Source organism: Camelus ferus, chromosome 30 (genome assembly GCF_009834535.1).
Source record: "Camelus ferus isolate YT-003-E chromosome 30, BCGSAC_Cfer_1.0, whole genome shotgun sequence".
NCBI classification, from domain to species: domain Eukaryota; kingdom Metazoa; phylum Chordata; class Mammalia; order Artiodactyla; family Camelidae; genus Camelus; species Camelus ferus.
In genome coordinates this window covers 22,378,064-22,403,420 of record NC_045725.1, presented here as the reverse complement: position 1 = coordinate 22,403,420, position 25,357 = coordinate 22,378,064, and the positions used below count along the sequence as shown (strand labels likewise).

At 44.3% G+C, this 25,357-nt stretch overlaps 1 protein-coding gene across 7 annotated transcripts in view; it reads right to left on the bottom strand.

Moving 5' to 3' along the window:
- The window catches only part of ZNF532 (zinc finger protein 532), an 84,146-nt gene that overhangs the window by 24,534 nt on the left and 34,255 nt on the right, over positions 1-25,357 (bottom strand). For 6 of the 7 annotated variants that reach the window (XM_032470437.1, XM_032470439.1, XM_032470441.1 and 3 more), the window contains 3 exons: positions 15,856-18,218; positions 4,808-4,989; positions 580-756 (listed from right to left, as the gene is read on the bottom strand). In XM_032470437.1, the coding sequence (XP_032326328.1) occupies positions 580-756; positions 4,808-4,989; positions 15,856-18,218 (2,722 nt within the window). Of the gene's footprint in view, positions 1-579; positions 757-4,807; positions 4,990-15,855; positions 18,219-25,034; positions 25,157-25,357 lie in introns of those variants that run through there. The other variant, XM_032470440.1, reaches the window with a different exon arrangement.

Sequence of the window (25,357 nt, the reverse complement as noted above, 5' to 3'; positions counted from 1 at the left end):
TAGAGCACTAGATCCAAATACCCACACTCAGTCGGGACAGAGTGCTACACTTGAAACAAACATAATAAAGGACTCTAAGCCCGAAATCACCAGGCAAAGTGTGACAAAACTACGAGAGAGATTAAGGCAAAAATGAAATTTACTTTTACTAATCAAGGACTTATATCGGCTAGGAAGTTAAATTCAGGAACCAGTGTCTTAAGTTGACTTCATCTTAGAAGTGTTACTGGGAAAAGTGTATCCTATAAGAAAGAAACTATGGAAAAACGCAAAGATGAAAGTTTTTAGTCTTCCAGGAATCTATTAAAATCATCTTAAGAAAAAGAACAAAATTGATAAATATTCACTTGTTTAATAAAAATTGACAAGAGCATTAATAGTTAAGTGATATTTTTGGACAAAGACTTCACCTGGGCTGTACTGACAGGTTTAGGCAGCTCTAAGCTCTACTTCTCATAGCATCAAAGTCTGCACAGTGGCATAAATTTTCATATCTTAAATTTTATTCCGCAGAACCACCACCGCCTCTGAATTACTAATAAAGTGGCGGAGTCCAGGTGAAAAGGCAGCAGGACTTACTTGGGCTCTCCGATCTTGATGCCGGGGTGCTGTGTGTAGGCGTGGGAATGTGTACTTGGGGCGGACTTAAACGCCATTGGACAGATAGGACACTTGTAGAAGACTTCACAGTGAGAACCTTGAATGTGAGACTTCAACGCGGCCACGTCGGAGTACACAACGTTGCAATGCACACATCTGTCAGAAAATACACACGCGGTCGTTAGCACGAGACCATTAAACACACGTAACTGTGTAAAATGAACGTTATTTTAAGCAGCCCTTTTATTAGGTTTTTTGTGGCTTTTTGAAAGTGTGTGGGTTGTTTCTAACAGGTCAAATTATTTTTATGTATTTGAGAAGGAAGACCACGAAGAAGAAAAATAAAACTCCAATGGATGATTTTTTAAGCATCTTTAAAGTCACAGGGAGGGTGTCCAGACTCCAGACCGTGGTGACACCAATGGAATGTGGGGCCATGTCAGGGCTGGGGGCACAGCAAGACCCCATGGCTCCTGGCTGTGGGGAACCCAACACCCAAATGGCTTTTCCAATGGAAGAAACCCTTGCTCCCTAATCCTACACACCATCAACAGAAAGCACAGAGGGACAAAAAAAGACTTGCTCCCCAGCCATGGCCCCCACGTCCTGCACACACTCAGGCGGTGAACGTACCTGGGGTTTACAGAGAACGTCAACCACCTAGTGTGTCTCCTGGAAATTATAGTTACACTTAGAGTTGTTCTTTAAGAAATGACATGAATTATGAACTTCTGAAAAAAATCAACCTCTCTACATAAATTGCCTCTCCAGCTAACCTCTTGTTGAATTTCTAATAATCTGATGATCAGCTCACTCCTCACTCAAATCTAGTCCTACAGAAACAAACTTTAAAACTTAGAAACACTTCTCCACAACCTCACCCTTCTCATGCAAGGACTCTCAGCAACATCTATAGTGCATCCATCTGATCACCTAGCTGTCCTTTGTACACACCTAAAAACTCTCTCTGTAGACCTTTCACACACCAGGCAACTGTGTTCCTGGACGTGAATGTGAGAGCCGATCTGGGGAAGGAAGACTGCAGACAGGCTGCCCTCCAGGGACAGCAGTCAGTGACACCTACGTTAACCTAAGGTACCTCTGTCCTAGAACCTCCCTCCAAATTCAGGGAGCTGCTTCCAAAGTCACAAAGAGTGGCATGCTCTGAATTATGTGTGTTCTACAAAGTGTGCCATGTTAAGCTTTGCCAGTATTTTATAAAAATCATAGTTGATGCCTTTAAAATGAGCATTTTAAATGACTTAAGGCATAACGTTCAGCAGCATGCACATTAAAAACACTAAACAACAGGAGAATAAATACGGAAAGCTGCTCTGTCCAATTTACTGGAACTATTATTTCAGGCAATAAAATCACCCAAGCTCACTGAAACGATTTTGAGTTAACTTGAACTTGGGTTGTCTCGGACAGGTTAATGATCTTCTCTGGGCTGGTTTCTCATTTGTAAAATGAGAAGAGTTGGACTAGGTCATTTTTTCAGTCCTTCTCAACCCTAGAAGCTGATGATTCCTCTAAAAGAGGAAGATGACATAAAGCAAAAACAGACGGGTTACTATTATTTTAACAGAAGGACCTGTTAATAATCATGAATCATAAACAAAATATTTTCCCCATCAAGAGTAGAACAGAGGAAAGGCTAATTCTCTGAAGTCGCCTGGAGTGAGAGGAAGATTCAATCCTGAAGAAAACAAACAGGAAGTTAGAGAATCTGCAGCCGATGAGAGTGGTGGCTCAGGCTTGGTCCAAAGAGCGCCACGGAAGCCAAGGGAAGGTCCTCCTTAATGTGAGGAAAGAAAACAGGAAATTTTGAAAGAACTGAAGAGAAAGTTGTGAAATACCTGCCTACAAGTGGAGGAAAAAGTTCATGGGCAACAGAGGCCAAAACAGAAGGTAAATAGGACAGACAAATAGAAGCAGAATTTGAACGGTTCACACAGCATCCTAACACTACTAAAAACCCAGTTCTATTAATAAATATTTAATTCAGCTGAAGCCCTTTGTTTTCCAGGTACAATCAAGTTTCTCTTCATTTTTTTTTAATTAAAAAAAAAAACTGTTTACTGTATACAATTCTGTAATTCCCTTTTCTAGATACAGATCCAGGAAACTTCAGGGAATTACTCGACTTTGACCAAATCACCGGAAGCTAGCAGGGACGCCCCCCCTTGCCCCGTATTTGGGAGATGCAACATGATCAAGGAGAGAGCGAACAAGACATGGTGAACCGAGGAGAGGCAAAGGCGGCATGAGGGCCGTGTTAGAGATGCTCTCCTGGCTTAAAAACAAAAACAAAAAATTGGGAAAACTAGAAAGCCAAAAAAGGAGGGGAACACATACAAGGTCAAGGCGCTGCTGGACCCCAGCCAGGTATCAGACTGGACCATTATTTGAAACACCAGGAAAAAAAATTAGGTCAAACGTTGCTCTATTACCTGAAGAGCTGAACACAAACTAGGCTTCAGAATATACAAACGTGGTGTTTTTACAGCTCTCATCACTCTCGCGTGCAAGAAGTAACAATCTATACTGAACACAGAAATTTTAGTAAAATGTCAAAGTGCCAAATTTAAGCAACTCTGTGAACGAGGGGAAAACGGAAAAGAAAAGCAAGGGATGGGCTTTTCCAAGTGAGCTAGTCACTGTCAGCCCGCCAGCAGAGCTGTTTCAGCTTAGGAAAGATACCAGGAGTAGCTAGAATTATAGAAGTCTTACTTCCTTTATTCATTCCAACTTAAAGTTTACTTCCATTGTATCAGACAAATCAACTGAATGAAGAAAGTTCAGCGTCCGTTAAAAGAATAGCACTCGTACAATGCTGCAGAATTGCTTGTTACATAAAACAAAGATTCCAGTAATAACAGTTTCAAAACTATGGGATAAGAACCAGAGCATCACTGTGGATGAATTTTGTGGACTCAAAAGGGGACCGTCAATATGGAACATTCTTCCTGAGCACTGAGCACACTTCTGGATTATACGTGGAGATGGGGGCAAGCGTTGGGCCGGTTTCACAGACGGATGCCACGCCGCAGAGAGAACACATGCCCCATGGGAGGAGCAGCAAAACTGGCACAAAAAACTCTGGTTTCTGAATTTCCAAACCAAAGGTTTTCTACTAGGGTAGAATCCAGTCCATTAAATGTGTGTGCATCACAGGTCTGGACATAAAAATATAACATACGCCTTAGTGTTAGAAAAATGGACAGAAACATCAAGGAACTGGTAATGCTGTAACCTAAACTGAAATGAAAGAAAACTGTTAATCATACCAACTGGACTTCATTTTTATAAAATATCATAACTGTATTACAACTAAAAAAGAAAATCACTAACATTAACTAACGATACCAGGCAACCAGACATTCAAGTTTAAGATTGACACACAATACAGTAATACCTCTATTAACAAAGGCACTGTGTATCAATGACATGTTTCCTTGGTGCACCTTCAATGGGTCAAAATGCAAAAGGCACAGGAATGCATTTCAGAAGGTCACAAAGTGGAAGACAAAGTTCAAATACATCATCACTCAGTACTAGCTAAACTCACATTAGATTTGTCCGATGTTGTAAGAGACACCTCTGAGAGCCTCAGGGGACAGTGAAAGGGGTCGCAGTTAACATGTGCAAAGAGGGAGGAGCGGAGACTCAGGTAATGGGAAGAAAGGACGAAGGAAGGTGATCTGGGGCAGGAGTCTCTTCCACAAAGAGCAGTGACAGGAAAGGTCAGACACCCAATGCTTCAACATGACAAAGTAAAAGTAAGGGACCATCACACCCTTTCTGTTTTGATTAGAGGAGAGGAAGTAGTCAGAGGTACAGAAATGCATGGAATTCTTGCAGGGGTTAAAATGCAGAGAGCACAGCAAAAATATGCTGGAAAGGGTGCAGAAAGGACCAGCTCCAACAGTCAGTCAAGGCGACACCGCGCCACATGCACACTCTCGCCTGGAAGAACAGGCTCCATTTACCCTTGACTTGCGGTGGACCAGAGGGCCAATACTGCATTACAGGATCCACACTGATCAACCCTACTACCAACGAGCTAGGTTCCCAGAGGATCTGTTAATCGAGGTATCACCGTATGACCCTGAAAAGGATGTGCACGGACCACTCAAAACACTGTGCCCAGAATTCTACGCAAACAAGCTTTACTCACACGGAAGTGAACGCACGATATACTGACCGAAAACCAACTCTCCGCGTGTAGTGCAGACAGTTCTTGGTGACGTGGGTCTGGAAGTGCACCGACCTGCAGATGGCCCCACACTCGGGGCAGGTGTAGGGAGATTTGTGCTGATGGATTCTCTGGTGGGAGGCGTAGCTGCACTGGTTAGGAAGCAGCATCTGGCAGACAGTGCAAGTCTTCTAGACAAACCAAAGGGGGAAACAGGGTTGGTCCTACGAAGTTATTTTCTAACGCACAAAGAAGCTTGGTTAAACCTCAAAATAAGTATACATCGGTCATGTCAAATACCACGGTAAGTGCTTCTAAGCCCAAGGAAAAAGCAAACTGAAAAGTCAAATGGTCAATGTAAAATTCCTTACCCTGTAAACTACAGGTAACATGCACTACGTACTCAGGCTCACCCCGAAGTACGACGTAAGGAGAATGTCAGCTTTAGGTACAGTTCCAATTTTGTTACTTTTATATTTTTTTAGTGTGAAGAAGAGGTATTCTAAATCAAGTTTAATGTATAATTACACGTTTATGGGCATCTATCCTGACAGGAGTCAGAGTTCCCACAACTCAAAACACTGTCTTCAAAATATTAAAAATTAATTAGAGGCTAAACCAGTTTCTTTTTCTCTTTTGTCTTCAGTCATTTGAGACATGAAATACAGAAATGCAGAAGAATGGCTACAGCCATTAGTTGCTTTTTTTTTTTGCACATGAATTGGTCATTTAATGGATGAACTGACCATTATATGATTTATGATTAAAACCAACAAACTCAAGTTCAGATACATAAATTTATACATTAAATTGAAACTTCACAGAGCTTAAAATCTAGTCACATATAAAACAAAACTGAGACTGAAATCCTCTTCGGAAAGGGCTCTCCACACCATTAACTGACCAGAACAAACTGAAACATGCTACTTATTTTTCATCCCCTTAGATGTTGGCAATAAACATGGCATATTTTTAAAACACAAAAGACTTCAAGTAAATGTAAACAGAGGACATAATTACTTCCATTCCAAAAATAAACCTAACATAGTACAAAATAAAAACGTGTTTGAATACTATTCGGGCATTCATGCAACAAGTATCTACTATCTTCTAAAATGTATAATTTTCATGAGTCGGTTAAAGAAAGCCTCAAAATAAAGACTCCAGCTAAGATCAAATGATCATTTATACTGACAACAGAATTATCATGACATTTTTAAAAGACTTTTTATTCTTTCAGCTTTTGAATCAAGCAAATTAAGCTTTAAACTTCTGAGGACCTCAGACTAAGAAAAATCAGAAGCTCGCTTGAAAATTTTCTTTGTTCTCTCCTGAAAGGACTTAAATACAAATTTTATCCCATAAAATGTTTATTGCAGTCACAAAATAAGAACATTACAGGCAGCTTTGATGAGGTTAAGCACCATTTAAAAATAGCATTCCTTTTCTAATAATACACATTCCAAAAGTTAAAACAAGCCACAGCAAGGAAAACCAATCAGCAGATGCATTAATTAGAAGACCCTGTTGACATCTACATCATCACAGGTAATCATCTGTTTCTTTGAACTATGGTCTTCCGTTCACTTTTACCACACAGTCATTCAACCCCGACAGTGAATTATGTCTGAATTTCCACAGGCATCTTAGCATATCCTGCACTTACTTAGGAATAAAATCACTATTTTCTATGCTGAAATCAAAACATTTTCATATCATATGTACTGAGCCCATTCCACTATGAGCCAAGTGGTGAACCAGGTCCTTTAAATAGATACATTTAGATACATCATCTCATTGGATTCTCATAATAATCTATGAAGTAGATAATAGTATCTCCATTTTACAGATGAAGAAATGAGGTTTAAGGGAGTTAAGAAACTTGCCAAGGCCCTACGGCTATGAGGTGGAAGAACAAGGATTTGAACTGGGCTCAGAATAATTCCAAGACCTGTGCCAGAGGGGCTGAGGGAGGAGTTGGGTGGGAATTACAAGGAATAAACAAACAAAAATACATAGGGCCTGGCAGGGGGGTGTACTATTAGCAAATGCACCTGAATGCCACCGAGGACCCTCATGTTAGGATTATGGATGTCTCCCCACCTCCCTCCACAGCATCTCTTTTATCGAGAGTAACGTGGTTACTACACCGCTTTCATTACGTAGGGAAAGACAACAACAAAGAAAAAAGAAAATCTAAAAAGGAGACAAAGTATATGCTCCCTTAAAAGCTGAAAAGAATTTTCACATTATCTCTCATCAAGATACGTTAACAAATATCCGTCACAATACATATAAAATTCACAATGAATTACTTAAACACGCTACCCTACTAGATGCTTTTATGTTTATAATACACATATAAATATATCAATAGTTACGGTTGTGTTGGTGGGTGAACGGGCTTTGTTACTGGCAGATTAACTAAAATAAGTATTAAAATTATTCAAGAAGAGGTTTTATTAAAGTGTTTGTTATGATAGAAATCTGACTGCAAAAACTGAAACACATTCTAGAGTAACAAGGTCACCCGAATACCAACATTTCAATACTAACCTCCCCCATGCTGGTTCCTGGAGAGAGGGGACATGCTCCCATCACACTGCACTGGGCTGCCCCTCCCCGGGAGCCTGGAGAGCGGGTGGTGGTCCTTCTCATCCCCACCCCACCCCCAACCACGAACAAGCCGTAGGAATTTGCACTCATCCATTCCCATTGGCTGAGGCTCCCCACCCACCTTAGGTACAGAGGTACCTTGATACAAAAGGAACAGGGAGAAACTGGGAGCCAGGAGGGACTGCAGTCCCCATTCAAGATGCTTCCATGTTTTGCAATTACGGAGATGGGAGAGAATTCAGTCACTGGGAAATCACATCAGATAAATTCTTATCTTTAGTTCGTGTATATAGATGCATAGATACTCGTGCACGTACTCTCGTGTTTACTCCCACATCTCCATTTACCTGCTCCCACTCTGCTCCACCTTGAGAACACGTGTGCTCTTTGGGCCGCAGACAGTCTCCTCCTTGACACCTGTGTCACAGCAATAGTTTCAAACCCACAGTTTACCCAACTGTTCTCCCTCCGGTTTTGTTCACTGTACCTATTTTAGACAACGTAGTTCTCTCTGCTTCCTGAGATAGTGGTGACGTATTTTCACAGCACAGAGTAGACCTCATTAGCATCTCTGGGATACGGTTCTCTGGATTTGGGGGGGGGGGCGGGTGTTTGACCATGCGGGCAGGCCAAGATTTCTTTTTTGTTGTTGTTATATAATCTTTTTGTTGTTGGGGGGGGGGCGGTAATTAGGTTTATTTATTTTAATGGAGGTGCTGGGGACTAAAACCCAGGACCCCTACCACTGCACTATACCTTCCTCAAGCCAAGATTTCTTTGTGGTCCAAAAGATTCTGACTTTCCTTCTTTTTTGTTCCCCCCCCCCCAACTTTATTAATTTTATGTAAGTTTTTTTAATGGAGATACTGGGGATTGAACCCAGGACCTCACGCATGCTACGCATATGCTCTACACCACTGAGCTATCCCCACCACTCTCATCTTCTTTGTTTTAAATCAAAGAAATGAAAACGTATCTTAAAACTCAGACTCTCTTTTATACAAGTTGAGAGTACTTACTCTCTAGTACCTGCCTTTAGAACAGAAGTATAATAAAACGCACTTAAGTACTTTCATGTCTTGACATTTTACTTATGTCATCTGAAAATGGAAAATGCTTTCAATGCTTAGGTAATGAGCAGCTAATTTCTACTCTAGGGCAGACTCATTTGCTCAGAGAACTGCTACTTTCTAAAATAAAAATAATTACTCTTCCATAGTCAGGTAACGCAAGAAAGCTGTAAGAAAATAAAGCTGAAAAGTAACCACTTCATACTTGACAACTACCCGCCTCCTCTGCCCAGCCCTGACACGGCCCCCGATGCAGGCAGTGAGGAAGGGGGAACGGGCACATCATGGCCCTAAGAGGGATCCAGGAAGCGTCAGATGGAGCCTGGCATCCTCTTTGTACACATGAGAAATTATCCAAGTAACAAGGAAAATAATTCTATGTTTCGAATACAAACTTGTGGTTGCCGAGGGGGCAGGGGGGTGGGAAGGGACAGACTGGGATTTCAAAATGTACACTAGATAAACAAGATTATACTGTATAGCACAGGGAAATATATACAAGATCTTGTGGTAGCTCACAGTGAAAAAAAAAGTGACAATGAATATATGTATGTTCATGTATAACTGAAAAATTGTGCTCTACACTGGAATTTGACACAACATTGTAAAATGACTATAACTCAATAAAAGAAGTTTAAAAAATAAAAAAAAAAAAGAAAAAAGAATTCTATGTTTCAATTCCTATTTTAGGGAGAAAAAAAGCCTGGGAAATGTACAAGGGGAAAGACGAAGAAGGCTCCAGAAATTGAGTAAACACAGCATCTACTTAGGCTTAAACTTCAGACAGACCAAAAGCCTGCAGCAGCACGAAACACACTGATCTAGAGGTCAAAACACTGTCAACTTCACAGTCGGCCCAGACGCTAAGTGAATTGTTTCTGCCTCATTTAACAGCAGTTTCATAATCTGTCTACAGTACAACCACCAAAAACAGTAATAATAATAAAGCACACCAGTTTGTTTTCTGGCTCCCCCTTTCCTCTAACTTCACAATAAGAACATAAAGCATTTCATTTCGACCTCACTTAAATGGAAGTAACACAAAGCAAGCATTTACAGCAGAAATAATTGTATGTACCATTTGTTCTCAGTGCTAGGTGGTTGTGGTGGTTTTGTCCCAAATCATTCGGCTACACTGCAAATCCCTAATAAGAGCTGACAGTTAAGTGAGCAAATCTGTAGAAAGCAATGTGGTCAACACATATAATCTATTCAGACGAAAGTCACTCAAGAAGACAGGTAAATTAAGAGTTGATAGCATTAAAATATAAACTGGGATAGGAGCAGCCTGACCAAAATTAAACACTTAGGAGAGCAGGACCAAAAACCAAGCTAATAATGGTATGAGCAAGGGAGCCGAGGTGAGCTCCATGGTTTCCAGAAGAAGCTGCTTGAACCGAGTGTGTCTCAAAATGAGCCCCGGCGGAGGCTGCTCAAGATAAATTAATATACTTGGTATGTTGTCCTAATGATGCCCATAAGTCCCTGAAACTAAACTGAATCAGCAACCCCTAAAAATTAGGACCTCCGAAGGTAAGTCACTTTAACTGCACCCTTGAAGCTAATCTGGATTTAACCCCAGGGTCCATTCTCATGACGCCTGTGGCCTCTGCAAGCGGCCAGTTCTGTGCTTCTGGATCTTAGGTTATCGGCATGACAACCTGGAAATAATAACTAGCAATAAAGAAATCTTACCCTGAGTCCTGAGTTGGCCACTAATTGGGCATTTGTTTCTTCAACTGTAAAATAGAAGGGCTGAGCGAAGGATCTCTAACACTCTGATTCTATGGCTGATGTAGATGCTACAGGAAGCATTTCCAGTCTGTCCTTGGCTGAATTTAGAGGTGAAGCAATGACATTCCAGTACATTTAATTATCAGTTACTGAAACTACAGCTCTCATGGAGAGGAGGCAAGCTTCTCCAGCCCCTCCATCTACCCCTTTCCTCAATGTGCCCCAAAACGGGGATTATTAATGGGGTAGGGTGGAATACAAACTGCCAACCGGGGCAGATTTACTGGTGTTAAAAGTCAACGCCTGTGTGCTCCATTTTTACTGCCCCGCTTGGTTCCGTGCAGCTGTGATGGGAATGATCCACCCCAGACGTTCCATCTCGCCCCCTCTCCCACCCCAGCAGCAGGCTTGCCATCTGGGTCAACAGATGCCAGCAGGTAAGATGACCTGGGCCTGAGTGTGCCGGGTCCTGTCCCACACCACGGACCAGGGTGGGACAGAATTCCATGGCTCAGATCCAGGCTTGGGAAATGCAGGGCAAAGAGGGCCTCAAGTTAAACCCTGGATTCCCACCATGCTCTCAGCAGACCTGCAATGGGGGGGTTGCTGAGCACAGGGCCAATTAATAATTATGGGGTGCCCTGTGTCTCTAAGGCAATCATTACACTGTATATAGACTGCCCACAGATCCTTTATAAGAGGAGGAGTAACTGGCAAGGCAGAAGTCAGTAAATGCCACCAAAACCATACTTGATCCCACTCCATGCTGGCAAAGTCTCAAAACCCTGAACAGGGCGGAAGGTAAGGGGAGCTGCCGCCCGGCAGCCACAGCTGGTGTCAGCAGGAAAAGAGATCCTTTGCTGGGTGCAAACAAGCCCCCTTGGAACAACTCAGAAAGGATCCGTTCAAACCATACACAGGGGTCAAGATCTAAATGGGGGGAAAATGAAAGCTAAAAAGAGAAGGGAGATGGTGACAGCAAATAAACCAAGAAGTTGTTCTCAAGAGGAAGGCTGAGGTCTTAGGAGGCTGGGCTCAGCACACGGGAAAGGCAGATGAGCTGCTCGCTCCGACAGCTGTCACAGATGGGCCAAGAAGACGGCTGCCTGCACTGGGCAGGGAACAGACCCGAGACGGAGAGGAGTCCGAAGTCAAGTGGAACACTGCCCTCCCAGGAAGCCTAACTCCAAAAAGCGACTGAGAATCACAGGTTGGAGGCCACAGGCAGAGCCCCGTGAGGTCACTGTGGAATCTCTCTTGGAGACAGAACAGCTACATGTCAACAGACTGAATGAAACTTTCACTTCCAGGAAAATAGAAGTATCTTTCTCTATTCCTTCCACTAAGTATAACTAACACTCCTGGGCATTATATATAAAGCAAACATAAAGAGACTCTTCAGGCAGAAGGAAGAAGGCAGGCTGGCTAGGGACCTGGGGACCCGAGGAGTGACCGATCTTTTGGCCTCACGGACCCCAGATTTGGAGCTGAAGAAATGCAACACAGAAACACCAATGGGTAGAGACCAAAAAACCCCCAACAAAAGCCTGCTACCTCTAGTCAAAGACCAGGAAAGGGGTAACCGAGCAAAAGAGAAGACTTACAATTACTGCTCTCCTCCAGCCAAACCCCACAGGAAACACTGTGGCCCCATCCCCGCAAGTCCCACACTGCTGCTCTTGAGGCTGTTAATAAGGTGTCCCCAGACCCCTGCCTGGATGGTATCAGAGAAGGCCAGCAGGGAGGTGGGACTTTCAACCCTACCAAGTAATGAGTCCCTCTACCATCCCAGCAGTGCTTAAAACATACCCCCCAAAAGAAAACTCTAGGCCCAGATAGTTTCACTGGAGAATTCTACCAAATATTTAAAGAAAAACTAACGCTAATTATAGAGTCCCTTCCCATATGAATATAGATACAAAATATTAACAAAGTATCAGCAAATATAATTCACAATATTTAAAAAGAATTATTCACCCAGATCAAGTGGGATTCATTCCAGAGATGCAAGGCTGGTTCAATATCTGAAAAATCAATGTAATCTATCCCCTAAAATACCCTAAATCCAATAAATAAAGTTAACAAAGTCAAGGGATACATGGTAAGTATACAAAATTCATTGTATTTTTATATATTAGCAACGAACATGTGAACACTGAAAAATACAATACCATTTACAATAGCAAGAGAGAGAGAGAGAGAAAGAAAAAGAAAGCTAACAAAACATGTACAGGACTTAAATGATTAAAAACTACAAAATGTTAAAAGAAATCAAAGAAGATCTAAATAAACAGAGAGACAGTCTGTGTTCATGGACCAAAAGACTCAACATAATAAAGATAACAATTCTCAAACTGATATGTAGGTTTAACATAATTCCTATCAAAATCCCAACAATACTTTTTTGTAGATATACACAAGACTGACTATTCTAGAATATATACAGAAAGGCAAAAGAACTAGAATAGCTAGAAACAATTTTGAGAAAAAAGAGTAGAATTGGAGGAATTAGTCTACTGGAGTCTCCCAAATGGCCCCACATAAATATGTTCAGCTGACATCTGACAAACTGCAAAGGCGACTCAGTGGAGAAAGGACAGCCTTTCGGACAAACGGTGTTGGAGGAAAAGGACATGCATTGGGGGGAAAAAAGTCTCAACCTAAGTCTCACATGCTATACAAAAATTAACCCCAAATGGATCACAGACTTAAATGAAAATCATTTAACTAAAAACTTAGAAAAAAACCATAGGAGTTGCTCAGGATCCGGAGCAAGGAGCTCTTAGACCTGCACCCAAAGCACAAGCTACATAAGAGAAAACTGATAAACTGAACTTCAACAAAATTTAAACCTTCTCTGCCAAAGACCTACTAAGAAGATGAAAAGACAAGCCACAGACTGGGAGAAAAGACTTACAACCACACAACAAAGGACTAGTATCTAAAATATATCAAGAACTCTTAAGACTCAATAGTAAAAACAAGCAAACAAAAAAACTAATTGGAAAGTGAGCGAAGGGCACGAAGAGATATGTCACCTAAAAGGATATGCAGACGGCAAATAAACACATAAAAAGATGTTCAGCATCATTAGCTATTGGGGAAACACACATTAAAACCACAAGATATCACTACACATCTGCCAGGATGGCTAAAATAAAAAATGATGCCACCAAATGCTAGTGAGGATGTGGAGGAACTAGATCACTCTTGAAATTTTAAATTGTACAGCCACTGGGAAAAAGAGTTTCTTAAGAATATAAACAAACCACTACTATACAACCCCAAACATACAACTACCATACAACCCAACACACAAGGATTTATCCTTGAGAAACGAAAATTTATGTTCACACAAAAACCTGTAGACAAATGTTTACAGCAGCTTTACTCATAATAGCCCCAAACTGGGAACAATGGAGACGCCTTCAATGTTTGAATGGGGTTAAGCACCCAGTGGTACAACCATACGACAGAATAGCACTGGGGCTGGAGATCGGGGTAACCAGGCTGAGTGGGCAGCCGCTCTGCACGCGGTGGCGCAGGCTGGGTGACAGGGCAAGCCCGGGCTGACCCTGGGTGCACAGGAGGGCCCGCCGGCTGAGTCTGAGAAGTGGGGAACCGCGGAAACGTGGAGGGTGCCAGTGAGAGGGGGGTAGGTGAGGGGCAGAAGAGCGTGCATGGGGCAGGCTGATGTCACCACCTGGCTGGCGGCTGGAGCGCCCTCCATATAAAGGCTCTCCTCGGGGTGCTGAGTGGACCCCAGCTCGGCAGAGTTGGAGGAAGAACTTGAAAAGGGGTGACTGCCTGGCCTCGTGAATACTTGGCCCTAGAGTTAATGTATGTTCTGCCATGACTCATTCCTTAATGTTTCCGGGGACACGGGTGCGCTGCACACCTGTCCCAGAGAAATACCAAGAGTCGAGGCAAAGCCACCAGACACACAAGAAGAGAGGTTAATCTCCTCCACTGAGGGACGGCGCTCCCCGCTGTTTGAACCTAGTTGGGATGATGAGCCTAGATGGTCAACAGAAACCAAAAACTAGGGGGAAACAGGGAAGGAGAATTCCCACCTTTCTGCCCATGTCCCTCCTCCCGCCTAGAGAAGGGATCCCCAAGAGAACAGATGCCTCTGAGGCCGCTCGACATGCCAGTACTGACGAGCACATGGGACCTGGGACACACTCCACCACCCCGCACAAAACACCAGCAGACGTAGACATAGGACAACAGAACAAACAGAACAGAAGGAGTGGCCTTTCCTTTTTTCACAGCAACCTTTTAAGACAGAAAGACTCCCTTTTGATGAAATGGTGACAAGGTAAGAGGTCCCGGATAGAACCCAATCCCTGTCACTGGGACTCACTGGAAAAGCTGCATCAGTCACTGCCTTCTTGAACCGGTTTAGCCACCTGAGTGCTTCAATGCCAGACAGAATGAAACGTGCAACATTCTATGCTGCAGGAATGTCCTGGAAACTCTCTATCATTTCCATTTCCACTCAACTGAACGCCCAGAGGGGGGCAAAATTATTGAGGCATTGTTGGTCTTTTGTTCCCCAAACTCAAAATCCTACAAAGAACTTAACTCGATGGTGGCCCTCGGGGAACTGACCACAGCGAGGGTACCAGATGACTGAACCCCAGCAGAAACCTCCTCGTCAACAAGACACTGGAGGCAAATAAAGGAAAGACCAGCTCACCACTGAGTCTTCATAAAGAGAAGCCTGAGCCAGCGTGTAACAGCTCAAATTAGTGCCCCTTCCAATTTCACAGGGTCCTGATAGGGACACTAAATCACTGGCTCCGTCTAACTCAAATTAGTTTCATTCAACATGTCTGGTTACTTCCAAATGCTAGGTATCATCTACTTGTAAAACACATTTATCTACTGCCCAGAAGCTGTCTCACGGAGAAAAGCAAATAATAAAGATAAAATCGCTGACTGATGCCTATTATGAAATGCATTTCACCAATATTAACCTACACTTCGCCACAAAAAAACAAACAAAAAATGCTGCAAACAAACCCGAAGGTATTCTACTTAAATGGAGACAGGTTTTCCATTTGTAGCTTAAATTCACTGCAGGGAAGAATATTACTAAATATATTTCTGGACCAACATCTTAAGTAAGCAGGCATGCCTTAAAAGGGGGTACTCATTAGGTGAATAAAAGACAGTAATTATAAACAACAATAGGACCTTCTTTCTATCCGAAATAGTCACTAATAAATAACTCAGGAACACTGGTGATGAAGCCTGACTTCAACACTTAACACAATGGGGCGATACTATCAATTGCTAGATCTCAGACTTATGACTTAAATTCCAATGATGCAACAATTAAGAACTCCTTTACTTACCCTAATTCCGAGATGCCATAACCCAGCTAGTACACAGTTTCTGTCTAAAATATCATTTCCGAAACAACTGATTCTTAAAATAAGATTCATGAGTGAACATCGCTCTATTCTATGAAAACAATCCTCTCTCTCTCACGTGCCTGTGTACAACATACGGACACACACACTTTCCCCCGTTTAGCTGCGCTCCCATCCCTAACACCAGCGGCATCGTATGGAGTGCTCGTGTCTAGAGATTCATCACCGAAACACCAAAATGTAAATGATACTCTACTTGTCCACTCGTATCTGCAGCCTGCTGGAAGTGGGTAGCCAGCGACGTCTCATCCTGGAAAACTTCATTGCACTCCAAACATTTCAGACTATGCCTACAGAGCTTGGATGGGTCTTCATCCAGAGGCATAGCTGGAATGATGGGTGTGCTCGAAGGGGCTGATATGACTGTCCCAGTTATGCCAGACTGAATTTTTGTTACAGTGTGCGTGCCGGCTCCCACGGAACTCGGGAGAGCGGAAGATGAAGCAGGAGTATTGCTTGACGGAGAAACAATCATTTGATCTGCTGGGACCGGCTTCAGAATCAAGTGGGAGCACTGCATCACCACTCCCTTCTCCTTGTGCCCGCGGGCATGGGACAGGAGACTACACTTGTTGTAAAAAACGAGGTTCTTGGTACAGTGGTTGCATGTTACTTCGATGCGCACGCTGCGTCTGTCGTAGTGTTGGGTCAGGCTCTTTTCCAGGGCAAAGGAGTCCCCGCACTCCAAGCACTTGTACCCGCGGGTCGGTAACGTGATGCCCGCGTTGGCAGGAGGGCTGAGGTTGGGGATGTAAACTGGGACTGGGTTGACGCTGCTCAGCACCTTGTTGAAAGCTTCCACCACAGAGCTCTGCAGGGACGACACCACCTGGACCCGCGACACCTTTTTGGGCGGCTGCGAGGCCGCGGCGTTGATTATCGCCTGCTTTATTTGCTGCTGAGGTTTGGTGAGCACTTGGCGGAGCTCGGAGGTGGCCTGGGCGCCCTGAGGCAGAAGGTTAAGGTTGGCGAGGTGCACAGTCTTTGGCACGAGTTTGGCGTTGGCCAGGCTGGAGGCCGGCACCACGACGGTTTGCTGCTGGATGGCGTTGGCGGCTTTAATGATGGCGCTGCTGGCGCTCTGAACGGAGGCAGCAGATATGACCGTGGCTTTAACCGTCGTGTTGTTGGCGAGCTTCAGATTAATGACTTGAGAGCCGGCCGTCTTCACGGCGGACACTGGGAGGAAGGCAGTCGCCACAGGCTTGATCGTGACCTGTTTGGGGGTCAGCTCGGCAGGGGCAACAGCGTTGGTGACGACCGCCGACTGCAGAGGCGCCCTGGGGGGGGAGGAAAGGACAGCGGCCGAGGCTGGAGACGACAGAAGCGACGTCACAGACGCCACCATGGACCCCGTCTGCTCGGAAGGCTTTTTTCCGGCATCGAGATCGACTTCGGGCAACACCCTCGTCACCGTTCTCTTGATTTCCCCAGAAGACGTCTTGATGGTTTTGATGCGGACTTTGGGGATTGCTGGTGTCGACCCTGCGGGAGAAGAGGGCGATCCCTTGCTACTGTTCTCACTGGAGATGCTCCGGGGACTGTCCGGCTGCTTGAGGGATGCTTTTTTCGTCCCGTCGATGAGACTCTGGGATTCGGGAGACTTTTCAATGGCTCTAGGGCTGTCGTTTACTTCTTTTGGTAACGGAGAGGACTCCCGGGAATTGGTCACTGGTTCTTTAGAGGAGTCGGAAGCAGCCTTTTTAGCACTGAGGGCTGCGATCGCAGCTATGCAGGAAGAAAGCTTGGAGGATGGCTTGGTCCTCGACGGTGCCGCGCCGCCAAGGGACGTGTCATTCTTCTCGGAGCTCAGCTTCCCCTCGTGGACCCTGTTTTCAAGCACCTTTTCAGAGTTTTCCTTCAGTTTATCCTCCACTTTTCTGACTTTAAAAGGTTCATAAACACTCAGATTTATAGAATTTGTTTCCGTTTCTCTCTTAACAACTTTGTTTTTATCTAGATTGCCTGACGTAGAGATTCCAGTTTTGCTTAAGCCTTCTCCCCCAAGCGCCTTGAGTTTATCATAGTCCTGCTGCGGAACCGACCCCGCCAACACGTTTGACCTGAAACCTGAACGCATGTCCTCCTTGTCAGGGGGGTCGTCCACCTCTATCTTCTCATCGTCATCAAACTCCTCAGCGCTCGAGATGGGGCTAAACTGGCTGAAAGTGGAGTCCTTTAAAGTCATCTCTGAGGTAGGCACATCTCCTTTCAAGGACTTCGATCCCTCTTTGCTGTAAGTGTCAAGAGAGGACGCCGTGAGAAACCCATTGTGCAGGCTGTTGCCGGTGGGATTGTGGCCGTCTTTCTCTGCGCCCTCGGAGGAGTCGATGTTCCGAACGTTCTTAACGATAACGCTGACGCCGACGTCGGAGGAGGACGGCGTGTGGGAGTCGTCGTCCACGTGGGCGTTCTGCTTGATGTGGCTTTCCTGGTCGTCATGTCCAGACTCAATAGCTGCTTTGGGATCGACCATATCTGGGATGTCAAATGCTGCCAGGAGGTCATCAAAGTCTGGGGTCTTCATATCCCCCATGGTCATGAATTTGATCAGATGTTCTGTTAAACGAAAAGAAAGTCACTCCATCAGCAATTAACATTCGGATAAACATGCCTATAGGACTTTACACGAACACAGTGACGATTGCCACAGAAGAGCAAGTCAGTAACTGCACTTATTATAATGTCGGGACTCTGAGCCAAAGTGTATAAACATCCAGAGAATAGGTACAAAGCCGTGACAATCATAGTGTCGAAGTAATTCCTCCAAAATGCTGTGCAGCACCACCAGCACGCAGCCTCTCTAACAAGCTGATCAAAACCATTACGGCACAAAGAGCAGGTTCTGGTTTAACAGCTAGAAAATGTCGTTTACCACTGGATTCATCCGTCATCTTCAAAAAGTCCTACTTCCAAACATATTTTGATCTTGATGGCATTTAATTCTACTGGCCAAATTATTACTAAAACAGTCACTATCAGATTTGAGACATCACATTAAAAGAACCAGATAACAATCAAAAAACCAATTACAGATTCCAATTCATCCACAGAAGGGAGCATCTCAATCCCCCACAGGCCACTTCCTGCTAATAAAGTTCCACCTGAAATGACTATAACTCAATAAAAAAAAATGTTAAAAAAAATCCCTAAGGAGCTGATTCCTTCAGTCTTTATTTAATCCTAATTTCCTCCATTATGTTAGGGAAAAAAAATACTCTCCTGGCAGAAAAGTACCACGTCCCTTCCTTTCCCCTCCCTCGTTCAGTGGTTTTGCTGGTTAAAGTAACACACAGCTGTTTCCTGATCACCCTTAATCCAACGTAGTTGAGCAAGTGACTGTGGCAGCTGAGAAAGGCCCTTCCATGAAATTACTCCCAGCACGTAACAGCATGGACCCAAAGACATGACAGAACCCACAGGGAGGAAGGCCCTCCGTTTTGCACCCGGGCTAGATCAGGGTGGACAACATTCTACAAAGAAATGCTTCCGTGAATGTCCACAGAGCCATGGATGGTAAGAGAATGGAGACTTTTAGGAAAATGGATGGTCACAGCCGTCACTAAAGATGAAAGATGTAAACATACACGAAATGCTTGGGGTCTTTACAAAAGGCCCTTCACCCCACCTGCAGAGGACAAGTGATTGGGGAAAAGATACATCTTCCACTGCAGGGGAGCTCTTCCTCCTCCCTCGGCCCCTAGAGCACTCCATCTCATGATTCTACTATTTTCTGGATGTACTACAGTGAGTGTGTACCTGCCTCTTCCCATCTACTGGTCAGGCAGCTGGATGAAGATGGGGAACATCTCAGTCGCCTTAGCACCATAAATGACTAACAACTACCACAGCACAGGTCAGGGACCAGAACATGGGATTTGTAACAAGAAAAGGCTTAGGCCCGCTCCGTCACTAGCTGAGACCCTCAGGAAGGCAGGGTATCTCTTTCTGGGCCCGTTCCTTCCTTCTGCACTGGAGGTCAGTGGCCAGGAAGAGAAGGAAAGAAGGAAAGGGAAGGGGGAGAATGAGAAGAAGGAGAGGGAAAGAAAGAAAGGAAAGGAGAGGAGGGGGAGGAGAGAGAGGAACCAAGCAATAGCCAATGTCAGAAGAAAAGAGGGTTACAGGTGATCTTGGGCAACTGTCAACAGAAGAATCAGCGTAAGCGATCTGTAGGTACCTAGATGCTTTCCTTACCAATATTTACTATTATTCCTCCTTTAAATCTGCTTTAAATCACTGAGTTGTCTTTTCATATTTTACCAAAGTATCTAATGATTTTTTTCTCTTGTACAATCTATAAAAAATCATGCATTCCTAATAAAAATAACTGTGTTGAGGGCCACAGTGGAATTTCTACTCAGGCAACAATAAACACACCCGCAAAAGCTCATCTTCACCATAAATCCATCATCAGCCGCTAAGACATCCTCACTCTCACTCACTCTGGGACACATTCAGACAAAAAGAACTTCGTTGGGAAAAACTGCTGTTCTAGATGAAATAAACACTTATGGTTCAGTAAGAGCTGAAGAATAAATCACTCTCCGTTCACTTATGCCTTAAAAGTCACACGTACTTGTCTCTAGGTGGTTTGCATAGCTGGCAGAGAACACTCTGGGCTACTTTTCTCGCACTTGCGTGCCGACAGGACAGAAGGGCACAATGTACCCCCAACATCAAAGTACAGACAAGACACAGGTGCCAGGAGTCAAAGCATCAACACCCCTAAACTGGTAATGACGTAAAAATATCTGTAAGAAGTCGTGTCTAGTGAGAATGTTTGAGATTATGATTTTCTTTTTAAAATGAACTTGAATTGTACAATGTGGGCAATGAAAAAACCATCTGTCAGACAATACATCCACTTAAGAGTCCACTCCCTCAGGAATAAATGTCACCACTTTGATTTTTAAGCATCGTATTGCCTTTAGAAATTGAACACTCACCATAAAACCACCATTAGCAAAGCATGCCTGTGATCTATCTTTACCAGCCGTCTTGATCCAAGTTTGCAGATCACTGTTTTCAGAGAACTCAAGACACAGAATCATGAACCATCCCCCACCCCGCCCCTACTAGAGCCGAATGGGTCTGAAGTGGGGGTGGGTTTAATGCCACTACCAATCAGAAGCTGGGACCCAGGCTCTGGAAGTCCCCGCAGTAGCTGGGCTCTGCCTAAGTCCCTCCATCCTTTCTTTACAGCTCCATGGGATTTGTATCATTTGCCCTCTCCTTGGGATTTTAGTGAGCAAAGACGTCACCCAGTTTCACATCACTCATCCCAGAGGGCAGTCAGTTCAGGAAAGAAAAGAGCTTAAGAGAAATCTCAAATACTTGATGGGTGGGAGGCCCAGACATACAATCACAAGAAATGGTAAAAGGTCACCACGTGAAACAAAACTTGGTGAGCAACTGGCAGTTCACATCCACAGTGCGGCTGGCAGGTATCCAGGTGAACACGTGGAAGATTAACACATGATGCGCACCATCTCCCTCCTGCTTAGCCACAGCAGGGACCTGCCTGACCCATCCACACACACGTGCTCTCACACAGGGGTGCTAGGGTCAGAGGTAGGATGTCGCCCACACACCACCCGTATCTTTTCCTAACCACCCAACTGAAGCAGAGCTAAGGCTTAGAAAGCCCCAGGGAGGAACCTCCATGTCTGCAAACCCCCAAGGGGTCCAGAAGACATTCCTGATGCAGGAGCAACTTTCTCCAGAAATCTAGCCACACCTGCCCCTGGAGTCCTCTAAACACCCAAGATGTGTACTTCTTTAGGGAAAAAGATGAACCCGGGGTGAAGGAAGGGGACACTGTGGAGAGGGAAGAGTGAATTAGCAGCAGTTTAAAAAAATGAGTCAGCTCTGCTGGTTCACCCGGAAGCCTCCTGATCGTCAGGTGAAGACACAAGACGGACCTCCCAGCCTGGGTGCAGCGGCCGGTGAGAGTACATCACGACGTCTGGAACCCGAGACCACGGTGGCGGTGAGCTCACCTCCGCGGGACTGTACAATTACTGTAATAAACACTGCTCTCTGTAACCTCACACTTCTTTTTCGGCTTACAGTAAGAAATATTTTTCGTACTCACAATCACACTATTCTATTACTCTCACCCATCCCACATTCTGGAAGGCAAGAGCAAATTTTCCACTTGGGGGAAAAAATGCTTAACTCCCGCTTCATTTCTCAGTTACATCAAGTACAACGAGACATGTTTATGTTTGAAAGTTTTCTTCATTTTTCACCCCAATGCCTAAGTCCCACTGTTTTAAAAATAGATTCCTTTGCTTATGAACATTATAAAAATAAATCTCAGTCTTCTCTTTTGAAAGATAAGATCACATTTTAGCTTCCCTTTCCCTTAGTAGCTTAGCTTTCAAACAGAATTAGTTTTAGTTCTTGTAACAATGACTTCCATTTCATTTATATCCAGTAAAATACAGCTTCCTTCAAAGGCACTAACAGTCTTTTAATTTAAAACTAAACCCCATATAAATAACATATAATTCACTAACAGAATTTGTGCTTAACGTAGAATCCTTCTACCTTAAAAATATCTGGGGAAAAAATGCTAGGCCTGTTTACAAAAAGGGAAATTGAATGCGCTCAAGCCTGTCATGTGGTCACTCTATTCCCTCCTATGACACAGACAAAGCACTTCCTTTCCCACCAAAGCCTCTTAAAATTAGAGTAAGTGATTTCATCTTTGCTGGTGGAAGCAAAAGTCATCAAGTCAAACAACAACAACAAAAAAAAAAAACAAGAAAAACCTATTCACCCCTTAATTGTACTTCCTATATTTTGCAATTAAAAAAAAACTATTCTTCCTGGAGCCATTCGCCAATTCTCAACTAGAGGATGACGGCATAGGCGTCTCGGGCATAACCACTGAACCCAACTTCAAATAATCTCCAGAGACACGCCTGCAAAATGAATGTGCAATGGCCAACGTGACCAGTGACAACGCATCAGCTTCCCCACGCAAATGGAGAAACTTAACATTTTCTTTAACGAAAATCAGTAAATGCTAAGTCATAATAATCCTAAAGAAAAAGCAAATCAAAGTCTATGGCCAACCTCAACAGTATTATACAAACTTCCCAAAGAATGACTATAATAATATAAGGTCTGCTACCCTCTGGGGGACTCTATTTGTCACTATTTTCTAGCACCTATCCTGCCATTGACACCTTTTTCAAAGAAATAATTCAACAGATTAATGGCTCTTACTCACAGTTCTAACTGTATCTTCCCCTCAAATATACAATGTTCTTACAGCATACATTTGTGTCATGCAATGTTTCACATTTAATTTGTTCCTCATAGAAAATGACCTAGCAGCCCGTTTCACGTCTTCAAAGACATAAGCAGGGGTTGGTTTCTCCTGGCCTTCTATATCCCAGTCCCTGCTTGTCCCCGTGTATTATGATGGGTACACCATCGGCTTGTCCTCCGTCACCAACCTCCATTTCATCTTTAGGATTTTTTTTTTTTAATTGAGGTACTAGGAATTGAACCCCGGACCTTGTGCATGCGAAGTACACACTCTACCACTAAGCTATACCCTCCCCTCCAGCATTTTCACAGCTCTCCGTCATTTCATTGCTTCAACCACAAAAGAGAAAAAGAAATCACGTCTCTTTTTCCCCAACTGACCATTTCCTTCTACCTCACTTCAATTGAATTGCTTATCAGGGAAAAATATTTTCTGTGACTCCATTCCAAATACCAAGAAGGTTCAGTTACACAAATCTGCCTCATGCTTCTCCACTTTTCCTAAAGCAGCTAGGAACAGACGTCAGTTTTGTGCAGTTAAAAACAAAAAACAAAAAACAAAAAACGGATCAGCTGCATCTCTGCCTCAGCGCTTCTCTCTAGGAAAGAGTAGGGAACGGACAGAGACTGGGCCCCAAGACTGGCAGACACTTAGGCCTCAAAAAAACAATTTTTTTGAAAACATATTCATACACGAATGGCTATCCGTGTATAGCTTTGAGGGGAAAAATAAGCTGTAATACATGGAGCTATGGAAACTCTTAAGAAATAGGTGCCACTTGAAGGCCCTGTGCAAGTGACAAAGTGCCAAAGACAAGTGTTCACTTTATCTTCATCCTCGCACCAGTCAGGCCCTGGCGAATGTGGACGATAAGCCAGGGCACCACGTGGGCCTAAGGCTCCTGTCCAGCCCCTGGGAAGAAGTGTGACACAGGACCACTAAGTGCCCAACCCCGCTCACCTTCCAGCACTGGTGGGGCCCCCAGCACGCCTGCTGAGGCCGAAAGAACTTCATTTTCTAAGTAAACAGCCTCCACCAGGGTAGCTCCCCATGTGCAAAAAGACAGTTCATACATAAAGTGAAAAGAACAGAACGTGTGTTTTAATTCTGTGTGAGTTAACAAGAAATCAGTTGATACAGTTGCTATTATCCAGAAAAGGTATCTTCTTGTTTCACTGAATCCTGATGGTATCAAAGATGGACACACAGATACTCTGGCCAAGGCAGTGTTTTCTTCTTCAGTTAATACCGAATGTTCCTGATTTGCAATATAACTGATGTGAAAGTTTAAACTGCTTCTGGAAATATAAACACAGAGCCCAACCCTGGGAAAGACAAGAATAAATCCAGACCCACTCCCCTTCCCTGTGGTTAGCCTTCATTTTTCCCTCAAGGCCACACCAACCACACCCGCCGCCCACCTTCCTCCATCCACCCCTCTGGAGAAGCCAAGGAACAGAAGTAAATGGTCCCTACAAACCTCAGCCTCTTCCAGAAGCTTGACTGGCAATTCTTGGCCTACTTTTCGCATCACCCTCTCTACAGAAAGGTCACCACCCTCCAACTCCAAGCACTCTTAGGTCAAACAGAAGCTCTGCAGTAAAGAGCTTCTTGCCTTTTCCACTCAGATTCTGCAGCTGCTGAGGACACCTCCAGAGAAGACTGCGGCAGATCCCTGCTCTTCATCCCCCGGCATCCTCCCCAGCCGTCTCTCCTCATCAGTCACTCCCACCCTGCCAGCGACAGAGGCTGCTTCTCATCAATCCCTCCACGCTGCCTTCTTTGTGCAGTCAGCTTCAAAGACAACAGGGTCAGGCAGGAACCCCTCCCCACGGCCCGCCTGCCTTCAGATCTTGCCCATACCGCCCTGTCCAACACGGCTGGCCTTTCCAAGCTGGTTCTCACCGTGAGCACGTCATCGGCTCCTGAGTTTCCGGCCACTCCTATTACCTCTACCTTCAGGCTAAAGAGACATCCGCCACCCTTAACCTGGTGGCCCCACCCTTGCTTTGCTGCCCTCGCAGTCACATGCTCCATCGCTGGGGCAGATGTTCTACCTCCAGCTCCTTCCCACCCCTCTGCTGCCCACTCGCCTGCAACCGCTGTCCAAGTCCGGGCCGCAGTGGGAGGTATGGGGGTGACGGAACCGTTCAGTCTCACAGCTGCGGGAGTGGATACACACGTCTACGCATTTGTCAAAACCCAGAGAATTTTACTGTGTGTAAATAAAAAAATAAAAGCAACCAGGAGTGAGGAGAGGCCCCAAATAACAGACCAAGTGTAACCAAGAACCTAACTGTGTTACAAGCAGATGACGTATCCCCATGCTGAGGAGACAGGGAGGCAAGGAAGCCACCCACGTAACCTTAGAAACACAGTTTTGACTGTAGACTGTAAAGCTACAGAGAAGGAGACA